This window comes from Scyliorhinus torazame, chromosome 13 (assembly GCF_047496885.1).
Source record: "Scyliorhinus torazame isolate Kashiwa2021f chromosome 13, sScyTor2.1, whole genome shotgun sequence".
Classification (NCBI taxonomy): domain Eukaryota; kingdom Metazoa; phylum Chordata; class Chondrichthyes; order Carcharhiniformes; family Scyliorhinidae; genus Scyliorhinus; species Scyliorhinus torazame.
In genome coordinates, this window is record NC_092719.1 from 186,797,051 (window position 1) to 186,820,153 (window position 23,103).

At 44.0% G+C, this 23,103-nt stretch overlaps 1 protein-coding gene across 1 annotated transcript in view; it reads right to left on the minus strand.

Moving 5' to 3' along the window:
• Positions 1-9,251, minus strand: part of syn2b (synapsin IIb) — a 628,186-nt gene extending 618,935 nt beyond the window's left edge. The window contains exon 1 of the mRNA XM_072472583.1: positions 8,502-9,251. Within this exon, the coding sequence (XP_072328684.1) occupies positions 8,502-8,797 (296 nt within the window). The 5' untranslated portion in view covers positions 8,798-9,251. The remainder of the gene's footprint in view (positions 1-8,501) is intronic.
• Positions 9,252-23,103: the final 13,852 nt, after the last annotated feature.

The following is a 23,103-nucleotide window of genomic DNA, read 5'->3' on the forward strand; positions in this document are numbered from 1 at the left end:
CTGAGTCACTGACAGTGCCATCAGGATATAGTTTCATATTTAAGATGGGGTCTAGGATACTGAAGGCATGGACATAATTGGTGAAGCAATTATGATTGAGAATATACAAAGAGGCCAGAATTGGAGAAGCACAACTATCTCAGAGGATTGTGGAAGGATTGAGGCAGAGAAGGACAAGGCCAAGGAGAAATTTGAAAACAAGGACAAACATTTTAAAATCAAGACATTGACCAGAAGACAACGTAGGTCAGCAAGCACAGGGGTGATGGGGGTAATGGGACTTGCTCCGAGTTAGGGCAGCAGAGTTGTGGATTACCTCAGGTATATTGAGGGTAGAATATGGGAGACCAGCCAGGAATTGTCAAGTTTAGAGGCATGGATGCATGTCTAAGCAGCAGATGAACTGTGAAAGGAGCGAAGATGAGCAATGTTATATAGATGGTGTAAGAGATGGCACAAACGTGAGGATAGAAACTCAAATCAGGCTCAAATGGACTAGGTAGCCAGAAGTTTGGATCAGGGTCGAAAACAATGGCTTCAGTCTCCCCAAGCAAGAGATTTCTGCTCATTGCTTGTTGGATAAGCAGTCTGATAATTTAGTAACAGTGGAGGGCTCAGGAGGGCTGGTGGTGGGGTAGAGCTGGGTGTCATCAACATCCATGTGAAAACTAACACCTTTGAATGATGTCACCAAGAGGCAGCTTGTAGATCAGAAACAAGAAATGAAAATCAGTTATTTGTACAAGTAGGCTTCAAATGAAGTTACTGTGGAAAGCCCCTAGCCGCCACATTCCAGCGCCTGTTTGGGGAGGCTGGTACGGGCAGGATGCTGGCCTGCCTTGGTCTGCTTTCAAAGCCAGCGATTTAGCCCTGTGCTAAACCAGCCCTTCAGGGGGCCAAGCCCCTGCCAGAAGGACATCAGTGGAGAGGCATTGAAATATGGTGCGGCCAAACAGGCTGCAGGCAGGTCAAGAAGAACGAGGAAGGAAAGTTGACCTTCATCACAGTCATGTAGGATATCATTTGTGACTCTGATAAGACTCCATCTGGAATACTTCACGTGATTTTGAGTACCAAACCTCAAGAAAGATTCATCAGAACTACAGCAAGATTTCAGGAGTTAAATTATAAGAATGGGATGTATCACACCGACTTACCTTGTATCCCATTCAATTTAGAAAGTTGAGGGTTGATCAAATCAAAGTCTTTAAAATGCTTAAGGAATTTGACAGGGTAGGTACAGAGGAACTGTACTGGTGGGGGGAATCCTAGAACAAGATACCCAGAACCTTAAAACTAGAGCTAGGCCATTTAGGAGTGAAGGTAGAAAACACTTTTTCCCCCCCACACAAACTTCAGTGGAATTTGGAAATTCGTTCCTCAAAAGAATGTGAATGCTGGGTGAACGGAAATGTTCAGGACTGAGACTGATGGTTCTTTAGGGTAAAGTATCAGGGGATACAAAGAACAAAGAAATGTACAGCACAGGAACAGGCCCTTCGGCCCTCCAAGCCCGTGAAGATAGTGAAGAAAGGCAGGTCAATGCAGTTGAGCTACAAGTCAACCACAACCTAAGTGAATAGCAGAACAAGATTGAGGGGCTGAATGAGCTACAGTACTTGGGACAGTGCCATATGTACATATATGCAGAATTTCAGAATTAGAAAAATTATATGTATTTAAAAGTTTGTTAGTGAGTTGTTATGGTACAATAATTTCTTTAGAAGGTAGACACATTGGAATGGGAGATTTTTGCTATATCTGGTTAATTGCAATACATCGCAGTGGTTAACCTTTCAGCTGATGGGTTATTGCATGTCTTAGTTATAAATATCAGATTACACCCAGAGAGTTATTTTCATCATGGCATCCATGTCTTGAATCCAGAGAGGATGACTAAAGGAGAATGGCATGATAACTGGGCATCAGGTTAGGGCATGATGGAGGCACACTCAGTCCAGTCGACCCTGCAATGTTCTCCCCACTGACATCTGGGGGCTGATGCCAAAGAGCTGTCCTATCGTCAAGTGACAGTCTGACATGGACATTATCATATAAAATTATAACTATCAGACAATGTTCCAGACACCTTCAACGCTATCCGAGTATGTTCTCCCGCATCAACAGGACAGCACTACCAGCAGCGGGGCACAGTCCTATACTGCTGGTGGGGAGTAGCCTTGGCAATCCTCAACATTAATCCGAACCCCATGAGGTTCCATGGCATCAGGTCAAACATTAGCAAAGAAATCTCTTGCAGATTACCAGCCACCACCCTCCTGCTGCTCAAGAATCAATGGTTCTCCATATTGAACACCACTTGGAGGAAACACCAAGAATATTAGGGCACAGAATATACTTTGGATGGAGGACCTGGCTAACTGTCAGTTTGAGATTCTGGTAGGTGGTGTGCAAATCTACATGGGATAATTTAAAAATTGGTCTAAATGTCGAATCGGGACTCTCAGAAGCAGTCGAACTGTATTTCCACCACAATCTATCCCCTCACGGTCCAGCATAATCCTTCAGATCACCCTTCCCATCAAACCAGATATCTATCCCAGGTTCAATTAAGATGTAGAAGAGCCACTTTCAAGAACTGGATAACATCGAACATTAGTTTGGGGGGGGGGGGGGGTGCTCTATGTGTTAATGGTGACTAGGAGTGATTCTGGATTGCTTTTTGTCATTTGTTTAGGTTAACATGCGGGCTAAGGTCTGGGGGGAGGATGGGGGTTGTTGTTATTGACATGGAGATTGACATTACATTTGTTACTGATTATTGTTGGGTGTAAATTTGGGAGAAAATGTGAAAAAGGAAGAGATTAAAAAATAAAAAGAAGATGTAGAAGAGCACAGCAAGCATACTTGAAAGTGAGGTGCCAATCTGGTGAAAATGCAGCAGAAGGCAACATGCACACTACACAGCAGAAGCCGTATGTCAATTAAAATAACTTTGTGGTCTCCAAAATAATTTGATAGATCATGTCAAAGTTCTGCAGCCCTTCCACTTAGAGGTGTGGTGCAATTAAGCCATTAATGGGGAGGAAGGAGGCTCCATGAACATCCTTATCATCAATGTTAGCAGAGCTCAGCACGAGTGAAAAGATAAGGTAAGGTAAATTGTTCACAAACATCTTCAAACATAAATGTCAAATTGATTCTCAGCCTCCTCCCGAGATATCCACCATTACAGATCCCAGTCTTCAGCTAATTCAATCCATGTGATATGAAAAACAAGCCAATTGGACTGGACAACATGCTGTAGTGCTGGCCTGTTACAGCCTCTGACCATGCTGTTCCAGTGCTGTTCCAATGCTTCTAGAACACAAACATCCAACAGGGAACAAATTGCAATGGTTCTGTCCTGTCCACAAAAAGTACGACAAATCCACACTGGTCAATTACCAATGAACTTACTCTCAATCCATCAGTAAAACGATGGAAGAAGTTGTCAACATTGCTATCAAGGAGCACTTGGCTCATCAATTACATGTCCACCAATGCTGAACTTTAATTCGACCATCATGGTTTGCATCCAGGCCTCGTTAAAACTTTGTATATAAAACAAAAGAGGTGAGTTCGAGAGGCGAGTTGAGAATGACTGCATTTGATACCAAGGCAGCATTCAGCCTAGTGTGGCACCAAGGAGCCCTAGTAAAACTGGCCAATGGTGATCAGGAAGAAAACCCTCCAGTGGTTGGAGTCATACCTGCCAGAAAAGATGGCAACTATTTTTTTTTAATAAATAAACAAAAGAGGTCAATCACTTCAGCCACAGAACCTAATTACAAGAACTCTTCAGATTGGTGACCTCAGACTAGCTATGCTCAGCTGCTACATCAGTGATCTTCCATTCATCGTCGATATTCACTGATGATTACACCGCGTTCATCTCCATTTCCAATACCTCAGTTACTGAAGCAATCCATGGTCACATGCAGCAAGGCAAGAATTAGCCATTCACCATTCAGCCCCTCGAGACTGCTCCATTATTCCACATGATCAAGGCTGATCTTTTACCTCAACTCCACCTGGTCACCTGTTCCCCGTATTTCCAAAAATTTATTCATTTCAATCTTGACCCATTCACAACCCCTCGAGTGAAATAAAAATTCTTCTCATCTCAGTCCTAAATGATTTGACCCCCCCACCACCAGATTTGATATTCCCCAGCAAAGGGAAACAACCTTTTATTATCCACCCTGTCAAACCCATCATAATTGTGTATGTGCCAATAAGATCATCTATCATTTTTCTAAACTCCAGATAATAAAGGGTCAGTTTCTCATTCCAGGAACCAATCTAGGTGAACATTCGCTGCAGAGGCTTCACGACAAGTACATCCTTCTTTCAATAAGACCACCAAAACTATGCGCAGGTGTGGTCCTATATATTTGCAGTAAACTTGCTTATTCGTGTTCTCCAATCTCCTTGCAATGAAGACCAACATGCCATTTTCCTTCCTAATTGCTTGCTGCACCTACACACTAACTTTGTGTTCCTTGTACAAATACACCCAAGTGTCTCTGAACATCAACATTTACCTTGTCTTACTTTTTACTCAAAAAGCTCTCCTGGATTCATTTTAAGAATTCCACCCCCTCTTGTCTTTCACACTTTGCCTATACAAATTAATATTGGGAGTGTTGAAATCCTCTACTATTAATACCTTATTATTTTTACATTTCTCTTGAGATTAGCCTATATATTGTTATATTACTTTTTGCACAAAGTATATTACTCTTTTGAACCAGCCAAGTTGATGAAATGAACAATAGTCTTCTTGTAAAGATGAACTAATTTATTGAGTAATATGAATAATATTAGAGTCCTTTTTACTTAATACTCAACTAGTAAAAGATATAAAGTAGAGTAAAGATAACCAACTAAACAATGTAATAATGAAATAGCTATTCTATGTCTTGTCTGTCCACTCTCCTGAAGCGCACTCAAAAAGAGCGGGAAAGCCCTTTCTGTTTCACTGGAGAGAGAGACATCTAGTGTTGAATTGACTGTACTAGTTTTACATACATTGATCATGTATATTGATATACCGAGATCACTACACATATCTGCTCTTTTTATTGCTCCTGGCTGTTTTGGGGTCTACAGTATACTCCCAGAAATGTGATTGTCCCTTTTTGTTTTTAAGTTCAATCACCTCAGTTGAGGAGCCTACTACTCCTCATTGCAGTAATTGACTCCTTGATCAATACTGCAACACCACCTCCTCTTATACATCCTCCCCTGCCCCAAATATACTTTGACGGTCTCTCTCAGGTGAGGGCTCTCCCAACTGTCCGTGCGCCTTCTGGTAACAAGTCAGACATATGAAGGAACATTCTTCACTTTCTTGGATTGGTACAACTGCAACAATACTCAAGAAGCTCAACACTCTTCAGGACATAGCAGTATGCTGAATTGCTACCCCAAAAGCTTAAAATTTCACTTTTCCAGAACCAGAGTACGATGATTGCGTATAATCTAAAATTTCCACTTCAGCAGAATGCCAAGTTCTCTTTCGCAGGAATTCCAAAATCTGACCTCCACCATCTAGAAGTACAAGGGCAGCAGGTGAATGGAAACACCATCATCTCCAAGTTCCCCTTCAAATCACACGCTAACCAACTCGGATATGTATCGCTGTTCCTTCATCATTGCTGGGTCAACATCCTGGAACTTGCCACCAAATTGCTTTGTGGAAGTAATTTTACCAAATGGACTCCAGTGGATAAAGAAGAAGGCCTACCACCATATGCTCAAGAGAGGCAGTGCCAAGGTAACCAGGTGCCAGTAGGAGTGCCAGGGTACCACCCTGCTCAGGGGCAGACCACTCAAGGGTCTCAAATGGCCTGGGAGACCGCCCCCCAAATGCCATTACATCTGGTCCACGTGTGAACCAGTGTGAAACAGCACCCGGCAAGTTCTCCCAGGTGTGGCTGTTACTTCCCGGACCCCGGGAGAATACAGCTATCTGGACTTCACCCAGCGATGGCAAGATTCAGATGAATCTTAGTGTTTGCAAAAGACGAAGATACAGTTGCTCAGTTTCAACTATTGTGCTACCTTTTAAGGTCGTAAGACAACTATTGCAGCCTTCATGAACTTTCTAAAAAGACAATTCGACTGCGGTGCCTTGAGCGAAGCAAAAGATGATCCAAGGGAACACATTCTCACATTTAATGCAACAGGTTGGTAAATTACAAATTGAGGAGCATCATTAACACAACTGGTCATATAAAAATACCAATTTAGCTGATACGGATTTGTAACTCATCATCTTTCATTTTTCTTGTTCAGTGTTAGTTTAAGTTAATTGTACATTTTTAGATTCAAATAAATCATTTTTATAAATTGGTAAGAAGCTTGAATAATTGACATTTATCAGAACAACTTCTGTTGTGTAAGTGAAAAGTCAGCATTCTCAGCCAAAGTGTATTCATTTCACTCTAATGAGCAGGAATGTGATATATAATTTAATTTTACTATTATCTGCAACCATTTGAGAACCAGAACATTTTTGCAGCATTTTCATGAATTGTACGTAATGAAACACAAGTGTTACTGAGTATAATAATGAGGTATTGATTTCACACAGTTGCAAAATAAATAAATAGCAAATATTTTATTATGAAACCTAATAAGTCAGGACGTCTGAAGAGTTGTAAATTAATGCAGCAAGGAATCTGATATGTTTCCCGTTATGTTCTGCTGCATTTGATGCCAGGAACACAGTAAACATAATCATGCAGGATAAATATATGAAATGAAAGGGTTGTGTGAAGATTAATACCCCCTGGAACACAAGAGTATATTGATTTTATAAGCAACTGGAAAAGCAAAAAACAAAACATAGGTTCCCTCAGTGTCTGATAGTAAGATTTTTTTTTTTTTTTATTTAAGCTCTCTCTCTTGATTAAAATGCTTAGGCCAGATTCAAAATAAATCAGTATCTGTGTGTAAGGAGGTACATGGTCACGTTCTTTAGTGCTCTATAGTCAGAATGCTGCAGCCTTTTTAAACCAAAGAGTAGGCATTTCGGAAATTAATATTACAAAATATTTTCATCAAGACAGACATTTTGAAAGCCAATTGTCTCAAAAAAATGAGTTTTGCTGACAAACGTCTCCATGTACCGTATCTATCAATTTTACAATTGACTGACCAAATGTATTACATTAATTCCTTGTTGCAAGAATACATACAATGACAGAGCTATGGAATAAACTGTTCATTTACTTGAGCACTCGGGTTGCCATAACCACCCCTTTCTTGCCACAAATTGCATTTAAATAACACGACTGAGGGCTTATCAGCTTCCCTCTAACATCAGTTCAATTATTTGAAAATTATGTCATGGAAGGATGGGCGTTGCTCAGCATCTGTGCAGGTGCAACTTACTCATAATTCACAACAGGACAAGAGGTGTCATGGCAACACAACTAACTCAAATACTGTAACACGGCAGAGGGACCTCTGACCGGAGAGGTGAACAACAGTGAAGACACATTTCCATAGCAGCAGTGAAAACTGACTGGCATAGTGAAAAGAATGGTTTTACCACAGACGCTTCAATCGCCTTTGATAAAAACATTAATAATGTTACTGACAAGCATTCATGACTGGATTATACACAATGAAAGGTTAATTGTGATGGATGTTTAATTTCGGAAGATGTAGGCTAACAATAAATGCTCTTTTAAAATATTTTTTGCTTTCAAAAGTAATCGGATTTTTCCGGCCGCTCCAGACATAATAGGATTATTTTTTTTTATTTTTCTTTACACATTGATCTTTCTTGGTAAGACTTGTACAGTGAAGCAGAAAATCTTGGCTTTTGAGTGAAATACCATTGCCAGTGATGAAGTGCTTATGTTAAATATAAGCTTCTACATGTCAATATAATGGTTGTCTAAGAGAATGCAACATCATAATTCTTTTTTAAAAGGGGATTATTTTTGTATTTTGTGACTTGTCCAGCAGAGGAAACATGATTCAAGATCTGGCAAACACAGGCTAGCTGCTCTGCAGTGCAGTGTGGCAGCTTGTAAAGACTCATGAGAGTTACAGCAGCACTTTGGGCATACCCCCTCCTCCCTCTCGAGTGTTCCTGCATGGCAATTAATATCAAGAAGGAAAAGCAGCGAGTACAAGCTGCTTGTTTCTGAGAACTCAATTAAACCACAATTCCACACACCCACCCATCCCAGTGCTGCTTAAATAAAAGGGACTAAATACAATTTACTGAAGAATCTGCCTTTATATGTATTGCATCACTTTGAAATACCCCAAAACAGGCAAAGCATTTATTAGCCCTAGTGCTCGAATTTTAAACACATCTATGTATTTTTCAGAGTAACTGAACTGTGAAACGATTTCCCTCAGAACATAATTTTAATGAGTGATTTTACGCTATCAATTAGAAGGGAGCAGTGATTGATCTTCTCATAATGGCAAGAGCAGTTCTGCTATGCTATTCTGTCTAAATGAGCACCTACCAGTCGGTGTGCGGTTCATCAATGATGAGGAGAATTTTGGCTTTCTTGGCAGCCCCAGTGGATGTTTGCTCCACTAATCCGGCAGCAGCAGCAGCCGTAGTTTGCTTGACAGCATTTGAAATAGAGCTGAAGAAGCTGCTTCCTGTGGACTGGCTCGACTGCCTTCTTTCTGGGGTGGGGGAAACCGGTGGAGGGGGTTGAGGGGGATCTGGCCGCTGCAGGTCAGTCATGTATCCATTTGGCAAATTAGCAATAAAGCTGCTATCAGAAAGCCTCCGGCGCAGAAAGTTCATCATTTGTGCTGAATCTGCCGGTGGAACCTTGAAGACCAAACCGGTACGATAGAAAGGCTAGGTGCCCAGCAGTTAGAGAGGGGAGTTTCAGAAGCAAATCTTTGCCGTGAGCAAGCTCCTGTGCGATGCCTTTATATCTCTGTCTCTAAAGAGTGCTCAGCTGGAGAATCAGAACGGCACATATGCTGACGTCTCCCTGCCACAGCTGCTGTGAGTCTATCGTAACAATCGATGCCTTGCTCTTTCTGCCGTGCTGTCCTCTGCCTTCCTTGACAGAAGCTCCTCTCAGACACGGTAACCGGCTGATTAGCCAGTCAAATGCAAACTGCCTAGCGTGCCACAATCCAGATTGCTCCAAGTGATGGGCTCTTGAATGTTATAGGCGGCGTGGAGTTGTCACATGGGGCAGCCAGTGAATCCCCCATATAAATATTCAGATTAAAGGTGGGACACTGCCTTCATTGCCAATGTAGATTTTCACTTCCTGCATGTCTTTCTGGCTTTTCAGACCTGCCTTTTAGCTGCTGGGGCAATAATGAATATTGAACATATAAATTGCCCTGCATTTCAAATGATCACTAGGCAAATAGATGCGTTACAATGTGCTTTATTTATAGCTTTCTAATGACAGTGGTTAGCAAATGCACACAGCAGCAGCCTCTCAATGTGTAACGTCTTTGCATTTAATGCCTAAGGTTATTCATAGACATGGTAAAAATTTACCACGAAGATAACATTCATTAATAAATGTTTTCTCTGCGATACCTTTACGTTACAATAATCAGTATCTAGGTGAATAATCAATTAAATATATGGCCAAAGATCTTTAATAATTATTCTTTCATACATACCAAACAATTAAACAGTTATAGCACTGATCACTGTGTTACAGACTTGTGAGTAATTCTCCAAGTAAATGTGAAACTAACAAATAATTTGCTTTTGAAATTTCACATGCATTTTTGCCTCCAGAGAAAATAATGATTCAACATTTGAGAGGGAGTAAATGGGGAAAATATGGTGCAACATATGCAGTACCAATGCTCCTATCATTCTTTTATAATCAGCTCTTCATGTTGTAGAACTTTCGAAAACTGGTGATGTTGATAAATTGCTTGCTGGTTAACCCCTGCTTGTGTGTGTGTTCCAACCTATAATTTCTGCCAAATTGTGTTCTGAAAACGACATATAATTAAACATCATGAAGTAGAAGTGTAGAGAACCACAGAAGTGGTGTCCATTCCTGTAATATTTGAATGAAGCAAAAGACTGCAAGCCTGTCACATTTGTATTCGAGGCATAAAAGTGCTGGGGACCCTCACAGGTTGCAACAATTACTGTAAGTGAGAAAACCACAGACCTTTTGTGTAGGAAAAACCTGCCCTTGAAAATGTGACTTGTTTGCAGAATCCAGCATTGTTTTATAATATGGGGGCTTGACAATCTGGCATCATGTCAATGTTATGAGAGATTTGTAAGCCAAAGAGAAAGGAAAGATCATACCAATTTTTAGTCCAATGGCAAATGTACAATATTTTGGCAAAGCCTGTTAAGTTAAAAGCCGAATTGTGTAACCGATTTGAGTTGTTTGCTAATGTCTTCCATTGAATGACAATAGCCACACATAAGTGTTTATGTCAGGTCTCTATCACTGGTTATTACATTTCCAAGATGTGTCCAGTGACTGTTATCCAGAATTATGATGCTTGTTAAACAACCGAGAGGATATTCAATAAGCAACTCTTGGTGAATGCATTAAATATTCTTACTGCAAAGTATCCACTTAATCTTTCTGTAGCTAATCATTGGAAATGTTTTTATTGGTTATTATTCTTGTGGTATTGTAGAGAAGGTTTTAATACAGGAATTATATAATCAGAATAGATCATGTTGCTCCTGAATTTGTGTAAGTTTTTTAGTGAACATCTAAGAAGGTATAATAAAACCTTCTAGCGCACAGCTTCATGGTTACTGACTTCCCTCTCATTTATGAAACGGAGAGTTCACCCAATAGTATTTTAAATCAATTGCAATCTTGTTGCATGCTTGGAAGAGACAATTCCTTAATGGAATTTACCCATCTGGCGCAGTGTAAAGAAGAGATTTCGCTCACTAGTATTTTATAAAAAACACAATATTGATTCTGTACCACATGGCTGGTTAGAGGACTGCTTCAGAGCAGAGGCTGTGTATGAGTTCGATTTATGTTAAACTCCTTGATTACTATGATCACATTGATGTTGGAGTAATGTAATTAGCAAATTAATTTTTCAAGATAGAAATAATTGCTGCAATAAAGTGCGTGCAATACTGTTGTGCTGAATATTTTTAAAACCTCCATCTGACTGCTTCTATTTAATAGCACCTTTTCACTATGATCACACCATGCTATGCTGTGGGCCTTAGCAGTCTGCACTTTCTGGCAAAGCAGGATCTGCATTTCAATGTGTGAAAAATACTTAATGGAGGATGGTGACCCTAAAGCATTTTTGAGTTATCAGCTGAAATAATAAAAATCAGAGTGATTATGTGTCTGTGTATATGAAAGCTTTTACAAAAATCAAGAGAAATGTATATGATTCCATCCATTTTGCCAAAGGAATTTCTGAGCTCATTAGCCTCAATTTGCCACTTGCTGGGGTCACCAGCATAATGTTGACAGGGTGGGAGGACGTTTGTGTCCATTGGCTGACCCAAATCGATTTCCCAGCCTAGTTTCAATTGTGTTTGAGCTAGTTCTGAACAGCCTTCCCATCAGCATTTGGTATTCAGGGGGTGAGGGGATAAAGGGTGGAATTGCTGCTGAATTCAGTGACATATAGCAGTGCGATAGAATTTAGAACTTGCAGTGCAGAAGGTGGCCATTCAGCCCATCGAGTCTACAGCGGTTCTTGGAAAGAGCACCCTACTTCAGCCCACGTCTCCACCCTGTCCCCGTAACCCAGTAACCCCACCTCACCTTTATTGTACATTAAGGGCAATTTAGCGTGGCCAAGCCACCAAACCGGCACATCTTTGGATGGTGGGAGGAAGCCGGAGCACCCGGAGGAAACCCACACAGACACTGGGAGAACGTGCAAACTCCGCACAAACAGTGACCCAAGCCGGGAATCGAACCTGGGACCTTGGAGCCGTGAAGCAACTGTGCTAACCACTGTGCTACTGTGCCGCCCGATGATGGACCAGAAGTTGCAATTGCTGGTGGAAGGTTTAATAGGACAACTTGCATAAAAGTGACAATCAATAGACCCGACATCAATTACACTACCAACTTTGGGCATTTAATTGTTGCAAGGCTGGGCAGTTATTGTGTGCTGCTATTGATAACAGCCAGTGTCAGTAAAGTATTAATGACAGGGGATGTAATTTTTACATGTGAGCACTAATTTAAATGTGGCTATTCGTATCTGGATTTTCCTGGCCCACACTTCTGCTGGAAAATGGAGCCACTGAAAGGATGGGATTCGATCGGCACAGGCCGATCTATTTTCCCATGGCGGCTCTCCCCATTAATACTACAAAAATATCAATTAACATGTGGAAAAAGTAACCTTTCTGTCACACAAGTAGTGAGAAATTGGTGTTGCATAAATACACAGAAACATACATGGAAAATAGAAGCAGGAAGAGGCCATTCGGCCCTTCGAGTCTGCTCCGCCATTCATTATGATCATGGCTGATCATCAAGTTCAATACCCTGATCCTGCATTCTCCCCCTATCCCCTGATCCCTTTAGCCCCAAGAGCTATATCTAACTTCTTCTTAAAATTAGACAACTTTTTGGCCTCAACAACTTTTTGTGGTAGCAAATTCCACAGATTTACCACTTTCTGGGTGAAGAAATTTCTACTCACCTCAGTCCTAAAAGGTTTACCCCTTAACATCAAACTATGACCCCTAGTTCTGCACTCCCCCACCATCGGGAACATTCTTTCTGAATCTACCCTGTCTAATCCTGTTAGAATTTTATAAGTTTCACTGAGATCCCCTCTCACTCTTCTAAACTCCAATGAATATAACCCTAATCGATTTAGTCTTTCCTCATATGACAGTCCCGCCATCCCAGGAATCAGCCTGGTGAGCCTTCGCTGCACTCCCTCCATAGCAAGAACATCCTTCCTCAGATAAGGACATCAAAACTGCACACAATACTCCAGGTGTGGTCTCACCAATGCCCTATATAATTGCACGAGGTTTTCAACTAGTGTGTTATCTTGCTTGCTGTTAATTTGTCATATCATATGATGCCTTAGCTTCAAAGAGAGAAAGATATATAAAATATAAAACTGTCACTTTTATTGGTTGACAGAGAACCAGGCTGAGGTATGCTGGACAACTAATAGTTTCAACCTGAACTGCACCAGGCAGGAAAAGCAAGGCTCTTTTTTTTACTGGTTGAATGAAGAATGCAAAGGCAGGTATAATAACTAATAAGATGAGACCGTGACATGAAATAAGCGTAGGAAACCCATTTTGACCATGGGTCTCTTCTCCAGTTCCTCATCAAATGACATTTCAAATACTTCTGCTTTCCTCCAGCATCATTGGGCGAGATTTACCGACCAATCCGTCTTGTATTTTGGAAGTGTAGGCAGCCCGCCAGCGGGACTTACTAACTCCGCCGTTGTCAATAGGATTTCCCAGTGACTGCCCACCGCGACAATGGGAAACCCATGCGCCGGTGTGGGATCGGAATTTCCCGCCGGCGTGAACAATTGGTAGAACACGCCCATTGTGATTAGGACAAAGCAGCTTTTATGCTTCTTCAGAAAAAGATACAAAGGGAAAAGAATATTGGAAAATTACCAGGCAAACTATTCAGAACAATAGTAAAATCCAAGCAGACATCGGAACAGGTGAAGGCCAAACAACCCGTCGAGCCTGTTCTACCAGTCAGCCAGAACTTGGCTGCTCCGAATTCTAACGCCATTCAACTACCTTGGCTCCATATCCCTTTGATATCTTTGGCTAGCAAAAATCTATTGCTGGTAGATTTTAAATAATTAATTGAACTAGAATCTACTGCTTTGTGTTTTTTTTACTCCACTTACGGCATGTGGGCGTCGCTGGTTAGGTCAGCATTTATTGCCCATCCCTAGTTGCCCTTCAGAAGGAGAGGCACAGTGTTCATACTTTTACTTCTCTTTTTGATCTAGTACTAGACCACTACATTTTTGTGATCTGTGTACGTGAATTCTAAAACTCTTTGGATCTCCATTGGTTCCAGCTTTGCACCATAAAAAAAATAAACTTGGATGTATCCTTTTTTGGTCCAAGATGGATGCATTTACCAGCAGGAAATCCATCTGCCACGGTTTGGCCCACTCAGTGGCATTGTGGTGGGGCAGTACAGTGGCATTGCTTAAAAAAATATATATATTTATTAAAGTTTTTTACCAACACAATTTTTTCCCCTTACAAACAATAACCCCCCTCCCCCCGGTAACAAAATAACATGAAAACGCACTGAACAAGATATATACATGGCAAAATGGTATACTTACATAGCTTTATACATTGGCTCTCGCCCGCACGTGCCAGTTTCCCCCACCCTTCATGTTATCTCCTGCTCCTCCATCCCCCCAAGCAACCTCCCATTCCCCCCCCCCCCCCCCTCGCCCCCCCCCTCCCCCCCCAGGGTTGCTGCTGCTGCTGACCAAACTTCCTCTAACGTTCCGCGAGATAATCTAGGAACGGTTGCCACCGCCTGTAGAACCCCTGCGCAGACCCCCTTAAGGCAAACTTAATCCTCTCCAGCTTTATGAACACAGCCATGTCATTTACCCAGGCCTCCATGCTGGGGGGCTTCGAATCCTTCCACATTAGCAAGATCCTTCACCGGGCTACTAGGGACGCAAAGGCCAGAATGCCGGCTTCTTTCACCTCCTGCACTCCCGGCTCGTCCACTACTCCAAATATTGCTAGCCCCCAGCTTGGCTTGACCCGGACTTTCACCACCTGAGATATTGCTCCCGCCACTCCTCTCCAGAACCCCTCCAGTGCCGGGCATGACCAAAACATATGGACATGGTTCGCTGGACTCCCTGAACATCTTCCGCATCTGTCCTCTACACCAAAGATCCTACTCAACCTCGCCCCCGTCAAGTGCGCTCTGTGAACCACCTTAAATTGTATCAGGCTGAGCCTGGCACATGAGGAGGAGGAATTAACCCTACCTAGGGCATCAGCCCACAAACCTTCCTCGATCTCCTCCCCCAGCTCCTCCTCCCATTTACCCTTCAACTCTTCTGCTAGCGCTTCCCCCTCTTCTTTCATCTCTTGGTGTATTGCCGAAACCTTGCCCTCCCCGACCCATACCCCCGAGATCACCCTATCTTGAACTTCTGATCGGGGACCACACCGAGGCTCCCACTGCACCCCTGTGCCGTCTCCAGATCCTTAGCGTTGCCGCCACCACCGGGCTTGTGGTATATTTTGACGGCGAGAACGGCAGCGGTGCCGTCACCAACGCCCCCAAGCTCGTTCCTTTACAGGACGCCATCTCCATCCTCTTCCATGCCGCCCCCTCTCCCTCCATAACCCACTTGTGGATCATCGCCACATTTGCTGCCCAGTAGTAGCTCCCTAGGTCTGGCAGCACCAACCCTCCTCGGTCCCTGCTGCGCTCCAGGAACCCTCTCCTTACCCTCGGGGTCTTATTCGCCCACACAAACCCCATAATACTCCTACCTACTCTCTTGAAAAAGCCCTTGGTGATGTACAGTGGCATTGCTGCCTCTTAGCGCCAGGGTCCTGGGTTCAATTCCAGCTTTGGGTGACTGTCTGTGTGGGGTTTGCACTTCCTGCCCATGTCTGTATGGGTTTCGTCTGGGTGCTCCGGTTTCCTCCCAAACTCCCAAAGATGTGCAGGTTAGGTGGATTGACCATGCTAAATTGCCCTTTAGTGACCAAAGATGTGCAGGTTAGGTGGATTGACCATGCTAAATTGCCCTTTAGTGACCAAAGATGTGCAGGTTAGGTGGATTGGCAATGATAAAATTGCCCCATAGTGTCCAAAGATGTGCAGGTTAGGTGCGGTTACGGGGATAGGGTGGGAAGTGGGCCTATGTAGGGTGCTCTTTCAGCGGTTTGGTGCAGGCTCGATTGGCCGAATGGCCTCCTTCTGCACTGTTGGGATTCTACAAATCTATCAATGCTTCTTTGCAATTTTACACTCACATCTGCACTATTTACATAGCACCAATCTTTGTGCCAACATAAAACTTGGAATGTGCCTCTCTAGTGTGTGATCCAAATTCTTGATATGATGGACAGTTGAGACCTCAACACAGATCCTTGTGGGACACACCTTGTCACTTCCCACCAGTTCAAGTACATACCCATTCTCTAGGATTTTGTCAACAATGTGCTATTCCTGATGTGACTGAAACTGTGTGCCACTTCTGCTTTCTCTTTTTTTGGCAATTCCCACGTGATTATCAGTAAAAGTCCAAGTGCCAGCAGTGTGAATGGAAAAACACCTGCAATTCAGCAGTGAGGAAATATTTTCATTGGTGAAACCCACTGTCAGCAGGCAATGCTGCATTTATAGATGGCCTATTGCAGAGCCTGCTGGCCAAACAGGAGGCTGCGCATCATGGCCCCAAGTTCCCTATCCAACCATTAACATAAAACTTGAGAGCAATGGTGGCCCAGTGGTTAGCACTGCTGCCTCATGGCGCCGAGGACCTGGATTCGATCCCGGCCCCAGGTCACTGCCCGTGTGGAGTTTGCACATTCTCCCCGTGTCTGCGTCGTCTCACCCCCACAACCCAAAGATGTGGGTGGATTGGCCGCGCTAAATTGCCCCTTAATTGGAAATAAAAAGAATTGGCTACTTTAAAATTTCAAAAAAGACTTAAGAACACAAATAATAATCATTATCAGTGTCACAAGTAGGCTTACATTAACACTGCAATGAAGTTACTGTGAAAATCCCCTAGTTGCCACACTCCGGCGCCTGTTCGGATACACAGGGAGAATTCCGAATGTCCAATTCATCAAACAAGCACGTCTTTCGGGACTTGTGGGAGGAAACCAGAGGAAACCCATGCAGACACGGGAAGAACGTGCAGACTAGGCACAGACAGTGACCCAAGCCGGGGATCGAACCCAGGTCCCTGGCGCTGTGAGGCAACAGTGCTAACCACTGTGCTACTGTTGGCATGGATGTTATTCAAAATTAAATTTCACTTTAAAATATTTCACATTACATTGGTTTCACTTGAGTCATGTGTACATCATCATTATTCGCTGAGACACGCTTGATCAGAGAGCTAACTGTACTGGCACTCCTCATGGTTGGCACGCATTGATGGCTACAGTGGAGTTAGGGACAATTTCTTTATTGTAGAAGAAACAATTGTTTCCTTTTGTTGACTTTTTAGTGTCCAGTGTTGCACTCACCGCTCTGAGGGTCACGGTTGAGCTTGCAGGCTCAGCTGGCCATCCCCTCTGTGCATTGCAAAGGAGAGTGTCCAAGATTACTCTCACTGAGTATAATTGAAATGCTATAGCTGAACTCAAAGATGTCTAAGGACTCTGCCAGCCAATACCTTGAGACAGATCCACATGTGGAAACTGCTGACTCCACCCTTCAAGTGCCACATTTTCTTACCTTGACTATCTGTCCCCACACTCATCCCCATCACACACAGTGCGCCAGGCCCTTCTCACTTCACTCTCCCATGTCCCCACCCCACTCCACAACCCCCTCGCTACCACCTTTTTAAAATGTATTTATACGGGATGTGGGTGTCGCTGTAACCCCACCTAACCTACACATCTTTGGACACTAAGAGACAATTTAGCATGGCTAATCCACCTAACCTGCACATCTGTGGACTGTGGGAGGAAACCGAAGCACCCGGAGGAAACCCACGCAGACAGGGGGAGAAAGTGCAAACTCCTCACAGACTGTCACAGAAGGCCAGAATTGAACCCGGGTCCCTGGCACGGTGAGGCAGCAGTGCTAACCACTGTGCCACCGTGCCATTCCTAATTGCCCTTGAGAAGGTGGTGGTGAGCAGCTTTCTTGAACCGCTGCACTCCATGTGGTATTGGAATACCTACTGGGCTATTATCGAGGGAGTTACAGGATTTTGACCCACAACAGTGAAGGAACAGCGATATATTTCCAAGTCAGGGTGGTGAATGACTTGGAGGGAAACTTCCAGATAGTGGTGTTCCCAGGTATCTGCTCCCTTGTGTTTCTGGATGGCAGTGTTCATGGGTTTGGGAGGTGCTGCCTAATGAACCTTGGTGAGTTCTTGCAGTGTATCTTGGAGCTGGTACACAGTGCTGCTACTATGTTTTGGTGGTGGAGAGAGTGAATGTTTGTGGAAGGGGATAGCAATCAAGCAGGCTGCTTTGTCCTGGATGGTGTCGAGCTTCTTGAGTGTTGCTGAAGCTGTGCATATCCAGAAAAGTGGGTAACTTGCACTCCTGATTTATGCCTTGTAGATGGTAGACAGGCTTTGGAGAGTCAGGAGGTGAGCTAATCGCCGCAGGATTCCTAGCCTCTGACCTGCTCTTATAGCCACAGTATTTATATGGTTAGTCCAGTTCAGTTTCTGGTCAATGGTAATCCCCAGATTGTTGATGGCGGGGGATTCAGTGATGGAATTTCAAGGGGTGATGGTTTAATTCTCTCTTTTTGCCTGGCACTTAAGTGGGGTGAATGTAACTTGCCACTTATCAGCCTAAGCCTGGATATTGTCCAGGTCTTGCTGTGGGCTCTTTCTGTGTCAGAGGAGTCACGAATGGTGCTGAACTTTGTGCAGTCATCAGCGAACATCCCCCAATCTGACCTTATGCTGGAAGCAAGGTCATTGAGGAAACAGCTGAAGACGGTTGGGCCGGCTCCTGAACCTAAATGCTAGATTCCATTCTCCTGCTCTGCTTCCTTTTGCCCTAAGGTTAAGTCAGGAAAACCCCTGGACTGCTGACAAATCTGACTGGTGCACGACACATTTCGACAATCCTGAACTGGGTGCCACAAGATTCCCATGCGCCGCTGACGGTAGGATATAATTACAAGAAGTTTTACACTAATGTGTATGCATGGCATGTAAATTTATGACAAGTAGGAACTCACCACAGGCCAGTCTAATACTCAAATGGAGGGCACTGATGATCTGATTGTGCTTGAATGATTATATAGACCTATCTCTGACATTGACTATAATATCTGAAGTTAGAAATCTGAATTCCTGCACTAATAGTCACAGATCTAAAAACAAAAGGTTACATCTTTATTTCTCCTGCCTGGCATTTCAAGCACGTCTCAAACAAAATTGTATTTGGAATTAAGGATTTGTTACCACAGATAAGATGAATATATTTCAACCATTTAGGTATTAGACCATTTGATTTTATCGGTCTGAAAGCCTCAACACATAGCATATATTAAAGGAACAAGAATTTTCAGAAAATACTGTCTTCAAAGCCCAGGGGGCTTAATGTTAAGCTGTTGAGAACCTAGCTTCATAACCTTGAACAGAAGGAATTAATCAAACTCAAACTCAGCCTCATTGGGAAAACGATTTTCACATCACAACGAGTGTACTATCATGACTCACCTCATTGGCTAAATTGGAGTTTTCTGGAGGTTTGCCAAATGTATATATAATATATATATGTTAAGGGGTAAGGGGTGGTAGGGGGGAGTTAGGCTTAGATTAGGCAGGAATAGTGGGAGATAAAGGGATGTGTTACGCACTGAACTCTGTTTACATATGCATTTGTATCTTTTCTTGTTCTAAAACCATAAATGCCTGAATAAAATGTTTTTTTAAAAATATATATTCTATATATATATTCAAAAATGCTGCTTCCACTGCCTTTTGAGGAAGAGAGTTCCAACAATTCACAACCCTCTGGAGGGAAAAAAACTTCTCCGCATCTCTGTCTTATATGAACAACCACTTGGGGTCAGCACAGTGGCAGTTGTTAACACTGCTGCATCATGGCACCAAGGACCCTGGTTCAATCCGGGGTCACTGTCCATGTGGAGATTGCACATTCTTCCCATGTCTTTGCACGTTTACACGTCTCCCTGTGTCTGCATGGGTTTCCTTTGGGTGCTCCGATTTCCTTCCACAGTCTAAAGATAATAATAATCTTTATTGCCAGAAGTAGGCTTACATTAACACTTCAATGAAGTTACTGTGAAAAGCCCCTAGTCGTCACATTCCAGCGCCTGTTCGGGTACACAGAGGGAGAATTCAGAATGTCCAAATTACCTAACAGCACGTCTTTCGGGACTTGTGGGAGGAAACCGGAGCACCCGGAGGAAACCCACGCAGACACAGGGAGAACGTGCAGACTCCACACAGACAGTGACCCAAGCTGGGAATTGAACCTGGGACCCTGGAGCTGTGAAGCAACAGTGCAAACCACTGCTGCCCACGTTGAACCCGAGTGCATGTTAGGTGGATTGGATATGCTAAAATTGCCCCTTATTGTCCAGGGATGAGCAGGTTGGGTGGGGTGACGGGGATAGGGCGTGGGTGTGGCTCTGGATTAGGTGCTCTTTCAGAGCGTCAGTGCAGACTTGATGGGCCAAATGGCCTCCTTCTGCACTGTAGAGATTCTATGGATTCTATGCAGGAGAACGCCTGAGCCAGTAAGCGTACCCCAACATCTGAGTACACAACATTCCTCGGGCTCACCAGATATTACAGAAAATCTATTCCCAACCTGCCTACCATACTGGCGCCTCTGTATGTGTTCCTAAAGAAGCAGCAAAAATTAGCATGATAGGCGCCACAAAGTAGATGCATTTGCCAGCGTGAAGCACCAGCTGCTATCCTCCAGACTACTGATACATTACAACTCATCAAAATCACTTATACTCACGTGTGATGCCTCCCCTTATGGCATTTGGGTTGTGTTATCCCATGAAAGGAGCGATGGGACAGAGTGGCCGATAGCCTATGCACCAAGAACCTTGGCTGGCGCAGGGCGCCACCATGCACAAATTGAAAATAAAGGACTGGCCATGATTTTTGCAGTCAAACGCTTCATCAATGAGTCAAGGGACATCACTTTTCAAAGAGGATAAAATGATACCGCCAATAACTTTGGCCAGGATCCAGCAATGGGCATTACTGCTGGCAGCATACGAGTATATTTTTGAGTATTAAACGTTACTCGGGATAGATGTGGCGCCTCAGCGGGGAACGCGCGGTTGAGGCCACACGGAGCCCCATTTTCTGCACGGAGGAGCTCTGATCGCCAGAATACCTCAGTGCAGCGAGGGATCAAATGGCGGCCCGATCTCTGGAGTCCCCGACACGAACCCCCGCCCCAAGCCTCATCTCACTATGAGGGGGCCTCTGGGCCCCTCCCCACATACCACCAACACCCGCACAGGACAACCCTGGCCCGATTGTTGCCATGTGAAAAATGCCAGCTTGGCACCTTGGCAATGCCAACCTGGTACCCTGACAGTGCCCCTGCCAGCTGGTAGCACCACTGGGCACCTTCTCAGTGCCAGGCTGGCACCCCGGTGACAATGCAAGGATGTCAGGCTGGCAATGCCAGGTGCTCAGATGGCACCAGCAATGCCAGGGTACCACTCTGCCCAGAGGGCAAGCATTTGGGGGCCTCCAGTTCCCTGGGAGACCCCCCCCACCACCCCGCCCCCTCCCCCCCAAGTGTCATTCTTTCTGTGGAGACCAGTGCTGAATGGCACTCGCCCAAGGTCGCCAAGGCAAAAGGGATAGATCCTAAGGCCTTGGGTGTCTCGCGGAATTGCATATTAGAGTGAGACTAGCTCTATGACGTTATTGATGTGACATTTCTAATTAGAAGCTATACAGTGCAGAAGTAAGCCATTCAGCTTATCGAGTCTGCACCAACCTTCTGAAAGGGCATCCTACCCAGGCACACTCCCCCACAAATCTGCACATCTTTGGACCGGAGCACCCAGAGGAATCTCACGCGAGCATGGATCTTATGAACATCCAATATGCACATTTTCCAAAAAGTGATCCTGCCCAAAGTGGGCGTAATTCACATCGCAACCTCTCGAGAGATTGCATTAGATCTCATGAGGCGTTGCGAGCAGGTAGATCCCGGCAGGAGGGTCTCCTGGCTTCTAACGGCCTTTTGGGATTTAGCGTGGCTGTTCGATCGCATCCTACATAAAATGCTAATGTGTCGACCTATAATCACACCCTCCTGCCAGTAGTGGTGTAGCAGTGCCTCATTGATGTGTCGCCCAGTTCGTCAGCCTGAATTGTGAAAATTATGTTATCAATATGTAGCAGATTGAGGATTGTAGGTTTTATTTGGCCCTATTCACAATTAAATATAACTTTCCAGTCATTTCTGCCACTAGGTTTGGCAGCAGAGAGGTTAGCACTGCTGCGTCACAGCGCTAGGGACCCGGGTTCATCCCAGCCTTGGGTGACTGTCTGTGTGGAGTTTGCATGTTCTCCCCATGTCCATGTGGGTTTTCTTTGGGTGCTCCGATTTCCCCCCACAGTCCAAATTGCAGATTGGGTGGGGGCGTGTGCGAGGGTGGGGTGCCCTTTCGGAAGGTTGGTGCAGACTCTATGAGCCAAATGGCCTGCTTCTGCGCTGTATATATTCTAATTAGAAGTGTCACATCAATAATGTCTGGGTGTGCAAAGATTTGTTGGTGTTTTCAATTCTTGTTTTTAAGGAGGACAAAGGTAAATGTGGAAAGAACAAATTAAGAAAATATCAAAGTCATGAAATGTTAAAAAGTGAAGAAAAGAGAGAGAAAATTAACAGTTGGATGAGTTGGGATGAAGGTGGAATTGGAAGGATGAATTTGATTTTAACAGAGCCACCCTGTAAAAACTCAGTTAAATTGAGAAGGCTAGTCACACAATTAGATGGGGGCCCTTCAGAGCATTTCTGATTTTAATTTGCAGGCTCTGGTCAGACCCCATTTGGAGTATTGTGAACAGTTTTGGGCCCCGTCTCTAAGAAAGGATGTGCTGGCCTTGGAAAGTGTCCAGAGGAGGTTCACAAGAAGGTTCCCTGGAATGAAGAGCTTGTCATCTGAGGAACGGTTGAGGACTCTGGGTCTGCACTCGTTGGAGTTTAGAAGAGTGAGGGGGAACCTTATTGAAACTTACAGGATACAGCGAGGCCGGGATAGAGTGGACGTTGAGAGGAAGGTTTCCATTTGTAGGAAAAACTAGAACCAGAGGGCACAACCTCAGACTAAAGGGACGATCCTTTCAAACAGAGATGAGGAGGAAGTTCTTCAGCCAGAGGGTGGTGAATCTGTGGAATCTTTGCTGCAGAAGGCTGTGGGGGTCAAATCACTG